The sequence below is a fragment of the Micropterus salmoides genome, unplaced genomic scaffold (genome assembly GCF_014851395.1).
Source record: "Micropterus salmoides isolate LMB-PRFRI ecotype aquatic unplaced genomic scaffold, ASM1485139v1 Ms_hic_scaffold_8, whole genome shotgun sequence".
Lineage (NCBI taxonomy): Eukaryota > Metazoa > Chordata > Actinopteri > Centrarchiformes > Centrarchidae > Micropterus > Micropterus salmoides.
Window position 1 is genome coordinate 13411555 of NW_024044570.1, and position 15905 is coordinate 13427459.

The 15905-nt window shown below is 42.7% G+C and overlaps 1 protein-coding gene across 2 annotated transcripts in view; it reads right to left on the reverse strand.

Moving 5' to 3' along the window:
* LOC119893649 (PDZ domain-containing RING finger protein 4-like) overlaps positions 1-15905 on the reverse strand; it is a 132949-nt gene that overhangs the window by 47725 nt on the left and 69319 nt on the right. Inside the window, exon 1 of one of the 2 annotated variants that reach the window (XM_038705938.1) lies at positions 7362-7733. The exons of the other annotated variant lie outside the window; for it this stretch is intronic. Coding sequence (XP_038561866.1) covers positions 7362-7430 — 69 coding nt within the window. The 5' untranslated portion in view covers positions 7431-7733. Of the gene's footprint in view, positions 1-7361; positions 7734-15905 lie in introns of those variants that run through there. 2 annotated transcript variants of the gene reach the window in all.

Below are 15905 nucleotides of genomic sequence, written 5' to 3' on the forward strand. Positions count from 1 at the left end.
ATGTTACTAAAATTCATGTTCCAGTACTACCTATGCTGTGACACTGTCAAAAACAAAACAAAAGAAACCCACATATGATTCCAATTTGTACATTGCTAAATTCTGGTTGGTGCACGAACGTACTGAACATAACCTATTTCCAATCCGGCTTCACTGACAAATCCAGTATGAAGAGCAGACAAAGCACAAATACAGACATTTCTCTTGTGAACTTTCGGACCTCATCACTCGTAGAAGGAGAGTTAACTCAAACTTAAAGCCCTGAAAACCTAATGTTTCCTAGTCGTTATGGTTGTTACAGTATTCAATGTATTTCTTGCTGAAATTTCCTCCCCCCCAGTTTACAATCCCCACTAATTGGAAAGAGAAGGGAAGATGCGTTCTCGTGAATGGCAATAAATTAATGAGTGCCCTTCTGTCTGCTTAAACTCAGATAATCAGCTAAGAGGCACCCTGGATGCAGATGCACAGCCCCCTGTGTGTATCCCATAGCTCTTTGTTTTCACCAATGTTTGTAGTGAAAAGCACAAGCTGTCAGGTCTGTTCTCACTCTAAAAACAATAAACACACACACATACACGCTCGCTCGCGCACACACGGACAGAAGTTGAGAGCAGAATTTAACAGCCCAAAGTCTCCCGTAAAAGCGACCACATAGATACAACACACGGTATACACACTGGCTGCAATCAAGCACAGACGCAAACCAATTTAGACAGAGACACAAATAATTCCGAGCATACACACATCTCTACGCACACACGCCTACTCATATTTCCATTAATGTGCTAGCACACGGGGATGTGTGTGTGTAAAGGGGAAAAAATGGCTGCTTTGAAATGTATAATGCCATGTTCTGAGTTATACTGAGGGCAACAAGTCATGGATAATAATAATGGGGGTAGAAAAATATGCCTCCTTTGTTTACTGGCAGATATGGTAACACACAAGAAAATATTTTATATCCCTACAGCCACAGTATCATGTTCTTGCCCAGCTTTTTACACACACACCACATCTGAGTCATCTTATGCCGGGTTCAATTCATTAAATAGAAGCTCTGGTTCACTGGGGATTAGCACTGAGATACTCAGGCATGTAGTTCATTTTCTCTGTCGCTCCTCCAGTCTGATTGAAGTTGACGGCCTTTGATCTTGATGAGCATGTGAAAGTAAAACATGCACTAAGACAAGGCTCAGTGTTACTCATGGATGACGCCATGCTGATGTCATCCTCATCCGACTTACTCAGAGTGAAATTACTTTTATTTCAATGAATTAATGAGTCGATGGAAATAAAAAAAAAAGCAAGGTGAATGAGTATAATGACCTCCAGGGCTTTGTTTGCTTCTATAATTGGTTTCTTGTTGTTTATGCGTACATTAGATGATAGCTTCCTTTCACAGCCCCTGTTTGAATACTTTAGAACAGCAAACAGCGAAAAAAGGTACTTCCACATCCGACACCCAGCAGTGAGAAATTTGTTTTATGATAAAACAGCTTTAGCTCCCTAAGGAAAATGGTATGAAAATGGTTTATTTGTGCAGCTCTTCCTTGGCAGTTGTGGTGAGTCAGATGAAAGAAATCAGTACAGACGGAAGCACATACGGGAGATAAAACTAATTTTGAAGAGCTATGTTCATGTTGGGTTGGAGAGGCGGAAGTCGGAGTCGAGGGGTCCAGAGACTTGATATGTGCCTGAAAAGGTCAGCTGGGTTCTTATTGAGATAAGAAACAGATGAAAAGGAAAAGGTCAATTCATCAGCTCTCTCTTAAATCCCTTCTGCACCTCCACTGTGAGATTTAGTAGACTGACTGATAAAACCCATTGAGTTCATGTCTTGTGGCAAATGTGGCATCATCTGTATCCGAGGAGTACAGCGCACATCTTTGGGGCAAAATGTGTAATTTCCTCTTATCTAAAAAACAATTTTATTTTTAAACTATTTGATTTTCCAATCTGTTTTATGCAAAAGCAGTCTACCGACTGAATGTATGATTCATACAAAATTAGACTATGAAATCTCCACTTACACAGTCAGCGTGAGGCTGTGGTTATGCAACACTCTCTACAGTGTCTTCAACCTGAAGTATAGGAATAGCATCAGATGCTGAAAGAGAAGCTATATAGCTAGGATATAAATACTGCTCTCAAGCATATTTAGATCTCAATTTCAGCCGCTGGGAACCCTGAGACAGACAGCAACGAAGCTCGCACACATCCATTTGTGTTGTTATCAAACATGGTTGGCTGACAGATCAGGCCTCTGGTTAGAAACTCTAAGCACAGAAAGCGCACTGGAACTAATGATAGGAATGTGGCTGACTCAGAAAATGAGATAAATAAAGTTCTTTATATTAGCAAGGAGTGAAAAGGATGAGTGTATATATCTGTCCCTCTGTCTGTCCATGTACATGTCTAACTGTAGCGCAGCAAGGCAAGATTATATGTCAGGCTAATCTTTCCTTAGTGGACACAAGATCAATCAATGAGCAAATTTTTTTCTCTCCTCCCCCTCTTTCCTTATTTCCATCAATTTTAATGGTTGAGAGACATCCTTCAAACAAAACATAATGGGACAAGAAGATGGATGAGAACATTTGTAGCTAACTGTCTGGAGAAGTGGTGGGGGGTTAAAGCAAGGTTCAACAGCTTAAATGCATCAGTAAAGACATCACAGGCACATGCACAGAAGTGAAGTGGACTGCTGGTTCCCAAAGTACTTTCCTCCAATCTGAATTCCTATTTCACAGTGGGCCTGCAACAAAGTTTTTTTTCACTGTTTTCATTAAAACATTGTTAAGCAGAATACGTAAAGAGGGCAAATATATAAAGAAAACAGAGTAAGGCCCAGCATGCTTCTGTGAGGAACACCATGAACAATATCAAATGTCTGCATGACATAAAATCACCCGACTTTCTTCCTGACAAGTATGAGCAAAAATCAATCAAGGCCTATCTTCAACGTTTAATCAGAGAAACAAATATTGTTCATCTTTTGTATTGATGATTCAACAAGGAGAATTTTTTGACCACTGAAGCTTTGGAAGTGTTCCAACTGTAAGTAAACTAACATTGTCTAAGCAGAAAATAAACTTTCAGAAGCCCTGGACACCCAAGATTACTCCTCTCCCACTTTGTAACTCTAGAGACTAAATGCAAAACCAATGCCCTTGCTTTCACAGATAACACAAATGTAGACTTCTCAGCTTGCCAAGCCTTTTCTCAGAAAGCCTGGCTCTTGTGATAGCTGTTCAACCTTTTATTGAATGCATATCCATTACACACATGGCCAGTGGCGTCGTAGAAGCAGCAGCAAGTCAGCTGTGTCCTCCTTAGACCTTCTCCGCTCCACAGGTTTCACATTTGGTGCTACCACACGCAGCAAGAATATCCTCCTTGCTGCAGGACCAAACTCCTGGGAATCGTCCTTCACCCCAGGAACAAATGAATTCCAGAGCTGCTTCATTTCACGTCTCTCTGTCCCGTCCTGTCAACGTGGTGACACTGCTCAACATGACATTGCTAAACTCTGAGATTCCATTACAGTCAGGCCTCCTGAGCGCTGTCACACTTTAAAATTCATGAACACGGCTTTCTGGTTTTATAGTTGGAATATTCACTAAGACTGTTTTTGTTTCCTGTAGACAGATATGTGTGTGTGTGTGTGTGTGTGTGTGTGTGTGTGTGTGTGTGTGTGTGTGTGCGTGCTGTGAGTGCCTCATGCTCATTCATATGCATCAGCAAGTTATCAGGGAGTGTTGTGCCTCATTGAGCTGGGAAGCTGCTTTCCATTTATTTCTCAAACGCAGCGTAGAGTGATTCTGCTCCCGCCTAATAAAACTTATAAAACTGGCTATGCTGCTTTCAAAACTTCTAGTAACAAAAAAAGAAAGCAGGGCTTATTGGAAAATTACAAAACAGGATAATGAAATATGGAGGGTCTGTATTCTGTGTCCCGAAGGATGAAAATCATTACCCAGCCACATTAGGAGTGGCTGGCTGGTACTGTAGCCATATGTATCAGCGTTAACTGTTGAGTTTTGTCATGTAAAAGGAGTCCTTTTGTTTTGATTGCAACCCTATTTGGAAAACAATTTTTTTGCCAAAAGACACTGCAGACCATTATTGCATCAACATACTCGCAGACTGCAAAAATCTCATCCTATCCACATAACTCTGAGCTACGCTGCGTTGCTCCTTTCATCAACATCTGCCATCCTGCTAATTAGCCCCCAAAAAAGCCACACATCACTGGGTTTCAGTGGTGCACAAACAATGTGTGACACTCATGAGGGCTCATGGACACAATGGGAATTACAAAACTCAGAGCCAGATCACAAAGCGAATTCTCATACACTATGTTATTTTCTACAAAAAGCTGGTGGAGAATGCAAGCTGTAAGAGTCTGGTGGATGGTAAAGAGCCGCTGAACCTTGGGTCAGTGGGTTCAACAAGGTTTCATCCTTGTTGACCAAAAATGAGGAAATAAACATCCTAGTTTTTCTCTCCCTCACAAAGGGCAATCATTGGAAGGTTAACTGCAGTAGGATCTAGCAGGAAGCAGACTGGAGCAAAGGTTGAAACAAATGTAATCAAAGATTATGACAGATCAGAGGAATCAACACAAAAGAGAAAGAAAGACAAAAAGACAAAATGCACAAGGATTGATCATAAGTTGGTGGGAGCTTGTGAAGCAAGAAAGAGAGAGAGAGAGAGAGAGAGAGAGAGAGAGAGAGAGAGAGAGAGAGAGAGAGAGAGAGAGAGAGAGAGGCTACAGGAAGATTCTTATTTCCTCTATTCAGGCAAGAAAGCTGATCCAAATAAATAAAAAATGTCAGCCCTGTGAGAAAGTTTTGCAGGCCAGCTGAGAAAGGTGAGCACATTTCCATGCACAACACCAGCAGCCGTGAGAACAGAGAGAAAGGGGGAACGGAGAGAGAGTGAGGGAGCCAGCTAGTCATAAATCTCCAACAGCTAGTGGGGTCAGGCGGACGGGGGAGAGTGTCAAAATTGTTTCTGGGTGTGAAGGGAAGGGGAGGAAGGTGCCTAACCAACCACTGTGACTGACTCCTGCTCCTCGAATCAACCTGCTGCAAGGCCGGTCAGTCACGCTGTGACACCAGAAAACCACTTCTACCTCATTTACATACACACATTCACCAACTGCATGATCACAAGAGTAGAGTAGCGAATGTGTGTGTGTGTGTGTGTGTGTGTGTGAGCAGACAGGCAGGACAAAAAAAAGACAGAATAAAGAACTAAGCAAGGAGGAGTGAGAATGATAGAAAAAACATGGAGCGGAGCGGAGAGCTGAGCAAGCTGGACAGATGAGACGATATGTAAGAAAGAGGCTTAGGTTGCCGGCGGTGTGAGCGGTGAGCGCAGCTTCCCGCTGTCACAACACACTTCTCCTGACCACAAAGACACGGTGACACACTTTTATAGCTGCAGGGAAAGCTTCACTGCCTGGAGGAGTCTCTCAATGTTGTCTGTCTTCCTGTTTAATTCTATCAGCAGTGTTGTTGTTTTTATGTATTGCTGTGTGGTTGCCGAGGGTGTACTGCTTGTTTTGTTGTCTCCGATGACATGTGTGAGCATGTACGTGAATATGTACAAGCAAGACTGAAAGAAGAGGTGGTTTTCTATGAAGTATGTGGGGTTTTTTGGAGGGGTTTTGGTAAAACATATAACACTTGATAATGTCTCTTCCTCCCTCTTTTCTCTTCTTTAGTCTTCTACACATATTAGGGAGGTTTCACCTGTTTGCTCATTTCCCTAATTTCCCTCTCTCCTTCCTAACACTTTCTCTAATAACTCCACCTTTAACGGCTTACTCTCTATTCCCATCCCTGTCTTTATCCTCCATGCTCTATATCCTTCCCGCCTCCCCTCCCACAGTGGCGATCAGAAAGTAGGTGCTGATGTTGCAGCTGTTCCCGCCTGAACCAGCTCAGTATATCAGTGGGTGGACAGACATGCCAGAGAGCTCCTGTCAACAGCGAGTGTACCCTGGAGACTGGCCCACTTGGCGGATACTGATCCCCTCTGCTAAACCACGAGAAAAGAAGTCAACGCTATTTCTTAACAACTGGCGCGGAGAGGGGCGCAAAAGCCAAGATAAGCACCAAGACAGCACTATGTTGATGCTCCTCCTGAGGAGGGGCAGGCAGTTTGGTGGCTACCTATTCATCCTTCATGGTCCCTGGACAGTCTGTTTGCTAATATTAAAACAGACAATTAGTGAATGCAACCTCCTTTACTGCTGATCTAGAAGCTTGTAACACAGCTTTCTCTGATAATTCACGCAATATCAAATCTGGCTGTTAATGTCCATCACCAGTGTTTGGCAGCATCTCAAGTTGCACACAAGCTGAAAGCTACAGGCAGTGGTTAACCGAAGATAGTTTACCTCCCCCATTTCGTCTCATCTAGTCTCTTCACAAGGGGAAAGAGAGACATTTCACGTCTAATTAATGCACAGGATGGTAGTATAAAACAGCTAATGAGGCTGTGATCACAGTAGCGTGAAGGCAGGCGCTACTGGAGGCGGGGAAGAGCACTACTCCACTTCCAGGAGAGACAGAGATTCACAGTTATTAGTCTGTCAGAGGAAGCGGGCTGATAGGGAGACTGGAGGTGGTTAGGTGACTGCTTGTTTATCGGTTCTGCTTACCCACAATCTGAGATACTGCCCTCTGCCTCTTTGTCTCTTTACTCATTAAATTCTCAGGAAAGCATGGGTTTCTCATAAAAATGCACATATATTCTGCAGTTGCGTCAGAACTCTAATGAAGCATGAACGAGTCTGAAACTCAAAATATGTATATTGAGTTGGTGTGCTGGAATTAAGACCAGGTATTCTCCAAGAAGTTTAACAAGAAAGCTACTCACAGTCTTACCTGCCTGAACAAAACTTTTACTGTATGTAAATATGTTCAATGACGCATTCTATCATCCAAAGATTCGGAAATTGTGACAAATACACCATGGGTAATTTTCTTCACGTGCTACAATTTTATTATTTATTTTTTAAACAGCCCATTCATGCAGCAGGATGAATGGGCTGCACACTAGGTGCTCTCTAAGCAATTCCTCATTGATCAAAACACATCTTCTGGTGAGTCTCTCTCTCTATTCTGCTGCCTCACTTTTCTTTAGTGTATTAATCCCTCATTCATACCTTTTCAGTCTTCTCCCTATAACATTCCCCATGAGGCTCCTGTCTTGGTGCAGAATCTCAAAAACAAGCAGCAGCAGCAGCAGCAGCATCCTAGAACTGCTCTCTGCACAGCATGCATAATAAATCATGCACAACAACACTCAAAATCGATGCCAGAGTCGGCCGTGCCTCTGCTCACCTGTGCAATCTCATACAGCAGCTTGTAGTGTTCCTCTCGCTTCTGTAAAGTGCACAGATTGCAGCCCATTATAGTCGTCGTGGAAACGCCAGGCGTCCAATTCTCCCCGATTAGTGGTGGTACGGACACAGGGGGTCACCCTCCACACCGGAGCGCTGGTTCTCATCAGTCACTCCTTAGCAAGCATCTCTTTCAGGCATCCCATTCACACACAAACGCCATATAAACAACCCCCCAGCTCTAAAGGAACAGAAAGCTCCAGCTGAGTCTAACAGATGAAGGTTCAGATTAGAGCAGTGTGGCAGCAGCTTCAGTGCAGTGGTTCACGTAGCAGCATCAGCCGGTGTGGCTCCTCTCCTGTTCCCTCTATTTCACAGACTCACACACACAGACTCACACACTCGCACGCTGGAGTTGTGACTCTCGCTCACTGAGACACTCCCCCCTTATTCCTCTTCGGCACATGACTACGCTGATACCAGCTCATGAATAGTGAGGGTGAGTGTTGGGATATTCATGAGGGGGGCGGGAGCAGGGGAGGGGACTAAGGAAGAGGGAGGAGTGTGTGAGAGCAGGAGCGCTGGTTCATTAAAACTGAGGCACAGTTATACAATAAGCTCCTTTGTGTGAGCAGCTCCTGTGAGGAGCTTGGGCAGGGCGGACTGTGCCGAGATGACACATGCTGTGGGAAGAGGTTTTCTAAGGCTTATGGGCAACCTACCTGCATCTGAGGCTGTTCATTGAGTGTTAATCTGCATTGTGAGTGGAGGGTGTGTTTCCACATAGTGTTGATTTCTTAAGGAAAGAAGGATTCACATTGGTTGAGGAAAGCTCAAAAGGCGAATACCTTTACAGCACAAATTACTGTTTTGTTTTTTTGTTTTTTACATTTTATGGACCAAACATTTTATTGATTAATTGAGAAAATAATCAGATAAATCGATCCATCCATCCACCATCCATTGTCAACCGCTTATCCTGTGTACAGGGTCGCGGGGGGACCTGGAGCCTATCCCAGCTGACATTGGGTGAAAGGCGGGGTACACCCTGGACAGGTCGCCAGTCCATCGCAGGAGATAAATTGAATAGATAAATGAAAACATTTTAATGATCACGTGGTGTGAGATGTAGCATTATAAGTTGCATCACAATACAATGTACGGTATTTCAGGATTACATACTACTATGTTAAAACCCCAATGTTGCAGTGCCCAACTATCTTAAGAGCGACATATGAATTAACACAGACTGCTAGGGATGATAACTGGCATAATATAAAAGAAGAAAAACAATTCATTGCATATTTATAACTCAGTAGGCACTACAGGTGTCATTGATTATGGAGGTCTTCTCAGCAAATTGGCAATCAGCAAAGCCAGAGACTTCAGAGACAACATATCAGTCGCTGCCTTCACTCAAACTGAGATAATTGCAAGACAATAGACCTTGGCTATTTTCTCCGCCATGGAATCTCCTTTCGCTAGCAGGAAGCTACACTAACGAGCAATAACTGTTAACAAATTGCCCTCCCAGCCAACTGTGGGGCTCACTGTGCGCAATACAGCTAAGAGTAGATGAGCGCTCATCAGCTGGCTACTAGGCATCCCACCCCCTGGGACTCCGTAATCCGATTTTCTGGGCTTTAATTTTGCTTCACTGCCTGGAGGCAAGCCAAACACAAACCTACATCATACAGCACCATTACGGTTAATACCATCCACCATTCTCCCTCTTCGTCCCCTCCATCAAGCCATCCTTGTACCATCCGCTCATCATCCTGAAGAAGCCATAAGGAGTGGGTTTTCTGCAGTTGCCAAGCAATATCAAATCCACAAAGTGCTGTTCACTAAAGTCTCAATTTGACATCAAAGGTTCTTGTTGGGAGACAGAGGAGCAGGGGTATAATATTGCATTTGATGAACAGGGGTGCTGTGTTTGCTTGCGGTACAATAGACTGTGAAGAAAATGTGAGTCAGAGACAGTCTCCTGAAATTGTATATCGAGGATTGAAAGCTATGAAGTGCTTGTGAGCGACGAGGACTGTCTGTCTAGTTGTCTCTAGTCAGCACAGATGGAAAATGTAAAACCATCAAGGGTTGAACACAATGTCCTCGCTGCGTTAACAGACAAATACTAGATGGAAAATGTGCTGACAGTATCCAGTATTTCTATATGTGAAGAAGTGTATTTGGACTTCAGGTCTGGATGGCCATCACTCTGTCATGTTGCACCCACTGACCCATAAAGGTTAAGATGCTCATTGGTCACCCAAATGGTCTTTCTCATCATCTGTGTCACGAGACTGATACAGTAGCCTCTGCCTGCGGTCAAGCAGCACCTCTTGATGGGACGTGCAGAGTGAAGGATGCTCTTTGAAGAGTGCATTAAGACTGATAAAGCTCTCCTGAGGTGCTTCATGGCCGTGGGTTTTTACATTGTGACGGGGTGAATTTACCTGAGACTGCATTTCCAATGCGACCTGAGGGCAAGATTAGCACATTATAGACACATTTAGTAAAACCATTTACCTTCTGACAAGGTGAAGTTGTACTGGATGTATAAATTGTCTTTGTGCCTGTCCCTGGTAGAGTTTTTATGTGGAAGTTATGTTAAGGCTTAATATGATAATCTTAGGAAAATGAAAGTAGCTATTGCGGATAATGTCTGTATTTCATATTGCCGACCACTGATTCTGTCTCCTTCTCATGTCCTTCCGACTTTTCCCACTGTCCTTTTCCTACTGTCCAGCAGTCGTTTATCATGCGGTCTGCCCTTTGCCTGCTCGGGTAGAAACAGGTTCTCAATCGTGTTCATTCTCTCAGTAAATGGGCCTCACATCGCTGGGCATGGAGAAGCGATTTGTTCTCACCATGATGGGTGTATTTTGAGATTTCTTCAATTGCATTTCTGACAAACTGATATTTGAGCTCACCTTATATCTGGAGGTATAACCTTCAGCCAAGTGTGTAATGTAATACGGCCAGAGTTGTAAACCCTTGTGCCCTCGAACATGCCTGCCTATTGCTCACACAGGCATTGAGTCTTTTTCTCTGTCTATCTTGTCATACATATGCGCAGCACATACACACATATAACAACAAAATGAGCAGCAAAAACACAACTGATCAAGATGCTGCCAGTGTGGAATATAAAATCACAATCAGTACCCACAAACTGAATTTGTATCGATTTCTTGTCCGGGGATAAATACTGCCGACCAGAGCTTAAAAGTTCGATCAATTCAATATTGCACTACATCTGGTTCAACCGTATGATGTGCACGCCATCTGAATGACTTTTAAAGTAGCTAAAACATGGAGTGTATTTTTCATTTCAATTCTGGCAGAAACTTTTCAAGACGATTGTGGCTGCCAATCACTGCTATTGTCAGAGGAGCTCTTGGCAGCGGCTTAGGTGAAAGAAGACTCTAGTCATCCGAGAGGCTGATATTTCACATATCGCAAACAATGAGATCAGTATTATTAAATCTAATAGACACAAAAAAAAGCTTAGTGTTGGGACAGAAAAGTGGGCATCCTCCCAGGCTAGTGGAAGAGATGTCTGTATCCCAGCACTTGTGTAAGCTTATGGTAACCTTGACAACAAACAACAGAGCATCTTAAAAGAGCTGGGGATTTAATAAGCAGCAGTTATTGCTGTGATTACTTATCTATGGCAATGTCTGTCAGGCATATCAAGTGTCCCTGCAGTGTTTAATACATAAACAGGTTTATTAGGCCGGCTCTGACACACCAGGTGGGCGGAAATCTCTCTGGTGTGAGCACTGAAGATTGCACTGCAGATTGAAATCCTGTTCACGTGAACGGAGAGCCGTGGGGATCTGAGAGTGGTTTGTGATGTGACGCGTGGCTCAGATCTGATCGGCCACTGTTGCTGTAAAGCAGCCGCTCCTCATGGGTATCCATGTCACCTGATTTGGGAGTAATTAAATGAGACCCTTTTGTGAATGAATCATCGTTGCAGCCAGCGACTCTGATGACACTTTGATGGGAGTTGGTCCAACGTGCACACACAAATGCACAGGTGGGTGCTTCAAAGCCAGCATGGCCAGACCGTGGGAAGCTAACCAAAACATCTTTCTCAGTGACAATAAATTATTAAAAAGGCTTGAATCTTTAATTCATGTGGGAACATGACCATGGATTAAAATAGCACATTGTAGGGCTGCCTTGCATAACATATGCAATGTAGCTTTTCAAGCAATCAACATAATGGCCATGTAATTCACAGACTGAAAAGCAATTTGAACTCATAATTTTGCCCACACAAAGTGTCTTTGGCATTATTTTCAAACCATGCAAATTAAACCGATTAATTAGGAATTACTGGGTTATTTGACCCTGTGATTCAGCATGTTTATCTAATAAAATGACCGTATTTATGTATCTACCTCGCTAATAATCTGCAAAGAGATATTAGTAACCTAGAGCAAGCACACTCCATGCAGCACAGACACCTTACACAAGATCTGGTTATCCCTGTCTGCACGAAGATGAAACAAAGCGCACATCAGACAGGAAGCTCCAGCTTCTCACTATCTGACTGTGAAAGTGCTGAAGAAGTGACATATGCCAAGCTTTTGGTTTAGTCAGGGGAAAATGGCAAAAGACAAGAATGAAAATATCTGTCTGTGGTATCAGGATGAAAAACAAGTCTGAGTGGTGCAGCTACGAGCGCTGCCTACACCTAGAGAATCAGACCAGAGACTGCGTCTGTGTCTAGGTGAATTACACATGATTGGAATTGGGATTGAGCGACATGACAATACTGTATATATTGTGAGATCATAGAAATATATAAACAGTAAGACTCATTTTTCAATACAGTTTATATGGTGGTAACTACTCGTTTAACATCTCTGGTGGTATTAGCCCATTCCAGGCAATGCTACAAATCAATAAGCAGGACTGTTTCATGTTAATATTGAATTTACAGGATTTTTACATCAGTGTGATAAAAGACCTTGGCCTTTCAGAAATGATTTTATAAGATTAGGCAAAACAGACATTCTGATCTGTGTGTTTTATCTATTACCAGTTTCTTACCAGGTACTCCAGCAATTATTATTGCACTTCCATGAAGTTGAGTGGCTAACTTATTTATATTAAAGCATCACAGGTTAAGATATCCTGACTTTTAGTTCCCAGTATGTTCCCAAAAACATTATTTGGCAATAACAAAGTTTCAACATTGCATCTTCATCAGGTTATACTCAACATGTGACCAAGAAGGCCCTGACTTCACCTGATTTAACTATACGTATGAATCCCAGGTCAAACCATTCAATTACATCATCAAGTACACATCAAATTATTTACAATTATGTACAACATGAAATAATTCCATATCAATCACTGGGGTGCAGTCATACAGTATGACTACAACCTTGGGAGATCATCCACCCACCCTTAATTCAAATAACATTTTCATCACACTTTCACTGTGCACCAATCTTGGCATCCATACTCCCAGCATGTCAGAAATGCATGTCATGTGTGAACCAAGTGTGGTTTCTGCAAATGAGCAATAAACACTACAGAGGTTTGACACATGTAAGAACAGTGACCTTTTCAAAGAGGAAACATTTGACGGTTTCACGCTTCAAGCTGCAGGAGAAAAGGGGAATGAGGTGAGCGCTGAGTGAAAGACAAGACAATCCTGTTACCTTCTCTGCTGGACTCTTCTGTCTGCTTTCATATTCATTCAACCCCAGGCTAGAGAGTGTGTGGCCCGCACTAACTGCTGCCATGAAAACACTCCACAACCACATGATACCCGTGACCCCAACACCACCCGTGTAGCAGGACACCCTCAGGAAATCCTGCACTACTGCTGCATCAGTCTCCCTGCAGTTCTGGGGAAACAAAGGTAGAAATGTCGGCTCCATTATATTTAGCCTTGATGTTTTAAAGTTCCCCTCAGCTATGCTGTGATGAATAATAATCGTTTCAGATGCATAAAGCACTCAAGCATAAATAAAGCTTAGCTGTGAAGCATGCGTTGTGTATCTGTAGATCTAACAGAGACACATTAGAGGTCCATAGCTCTGTCTGCTCCTGTTGCCTGAGGTGTTTAATGATATTTGCGGCCAGATACAGCCCCTCTGTGTGCTGGGCTCCACCCTTTTTATTATATTATCTGACATACAGTAACAAGACCATAGAGATCCCCACCTGTAGAAACCTCCACTGGGAAGGTGTAAATAAAAAAAAGGACTACAAAGGCCGACACTGAATCAGAAAAGAAAGGTCTTAAACTACAATAAATACTATGCTCAGGGACATACTTTGATAAATTCATAGTTCCAAGGTGTTTCTATGTTAAGGATGCCAGGTGTGGAGAAAAAACATAAACTTTTGGTGGAGTCTGAACTTCAAACCTTCGTGAATAATAACATAATAATAATAATAAATCCATCGTGAATAAAGATGATGTGAGAGATACAGATTTGCAATAAAGTCAACTTATTTGATTTTCTGTACCTATGAATTCCAATAATTGGTGGATCCAGAAATTTCAACTGTACATATATTTTGTTTGTTTAAGAGCAGGTAAAGGGGGTTAATAAATCTGTGTGATGTCACGGAAGATCAAGGTGGCAATCCTCACTGACAACAAGCAGCAAACATGTACAACAGGCATCTCATTGATTTCACACTCGCCCACTGCTGGCTGAGTACTCATCAATACTCAGTCAATACACCTTTGATTGTGGATGAGAGTTTTGTGTTCTTGAAGAGAGGAAGCAAATCTATAGAGACAATCAGCTCAGAGGGCAAACAGGTTGGACTCCATACCAACCTGTTCTGCTCCAGCTATTTAAGTCTTATGCTGATTCTAGCAAAATAGAAAACCTGTAATCTCTTATTGTGTCCTATGCAAGGCCTTTTTGTGGCAATGTCACCAACAGGTCATCTTATTTCAGGAACACAATAACAGCGCCCTCATGTTCTTTCCCAATGTCATGTTGAGGGAAAGTAACACAAAGTACATCCAGCAGTTGATTGATGAAAATATTGTACAATGGATGGGGCCAACATTCTCAAGCATGCCTTTGATCATGCCTTAAAGCTACACTAATCAGGCCTGTCTCAATAATAACATTAACGACTTATCGTACAATATACGGACATGACCGCGATAATTTTTGCTGACCTTGATATTGCCCATTGTGTTTACATGCATGTTTGTTTACATAAGAATGAACATTGCAACGTTTCGGCCAGCCATGCTGCTGCTGTCCTCTCGTCTGCTCTCTGTGTTGGAGGCAGGGCTCAGGCAGCTCTCAGCACACACGGAACAGGCAGCGACAGGTGAAGATAACATTTTATTTTAATTGGTTTTATTGGTGTTTTTCTTAAGACTATATAACTCCAGCCATTAAGTTTGTTGCGTTGAGTTGTGGCTGCGGATCTGATCTGATCTGATCTGATCTGACAATTCTAATGTCTGAAATAGTCTTAAAAATAAAAAATTCTGTTGTTCTTTGAAAGGGTGTAATTTAGGGCTGAAACAACGCAACGATGCAAATTCTTTTCATTGATGATTTGTTTAATCCATTTAACTATATGGCACAGTGTTTCGCACGACGTGATTATAATGGCGCTGTTTGAAAAGTGGAGGAAGAGAGAGAAAATAGCAAGGGACAAAGAAGAAAGTGTATGGGATTATTTCAAGCTAAAGAAAACAACAACTCTGTAATGATGCTGTCCATCCACCGTAAAATGAAACCTATGTCGCCTCGGCAACAGCACGACGGCATCTGATCAGAAAGCACCCGATGTTCTGCCAGCAGACCACAGACAAGGTAACAGTAACAGCAACTTTAGCATTTAACTGAAATCATGACTGATTGTCGAGTTGAAGGCTAGCCAAAGTAAGCCGTAGACCTCAGCTGAAAATGTCCAATGTTTGTTGTTCTCCTTTATGGGCCGTGAGTTGTAACGTCACAGTCAAGAGTTAACTGGGTGTCGGGGAGCTTCACCTTTTAACTCACCTCACCTGTAGCTCAGACAATCCCTGCTACCTGCGTGTGCTAATCCATCCTTTCACCCATATTCTTTGCCTTTATAATTGCTATCTTTAGAATAACAAACAACAGCTGTTTCGTGTTCAGGATCACTCATTTCGCGTTTCACATTTCATGAGTGTATTCTTGACAAAACGTGGTTTGGAGACCAGCGTCGGGTGATAGAGCCATTGTCAGCTCGTGTAGTGTGTGACCCCCTGTCACTGATCAGTCACGTAGTGTGAACGCCACAACAACTTCAAGACTCCCGTCACATGATGACAAGTTGTGTAGTGTGAACAGCACGGCCATCGGCCGACACTGAAAGTCGTGTAGTCTGCACGAGCCTTTAGTATAACTTGTATAGCACTCACGTGATGTTTGTGTTTGTAAAGCAGCTATCTGGTTGTTGGTCTGACGTTTGCTGTTTGACACACTATGAATTTCCGAAAGGAGACCTAAACAGAGCTAAAATGAGCTAATGTTTCTCAGTGTAAAAGGTTGAGTAAAAGGTT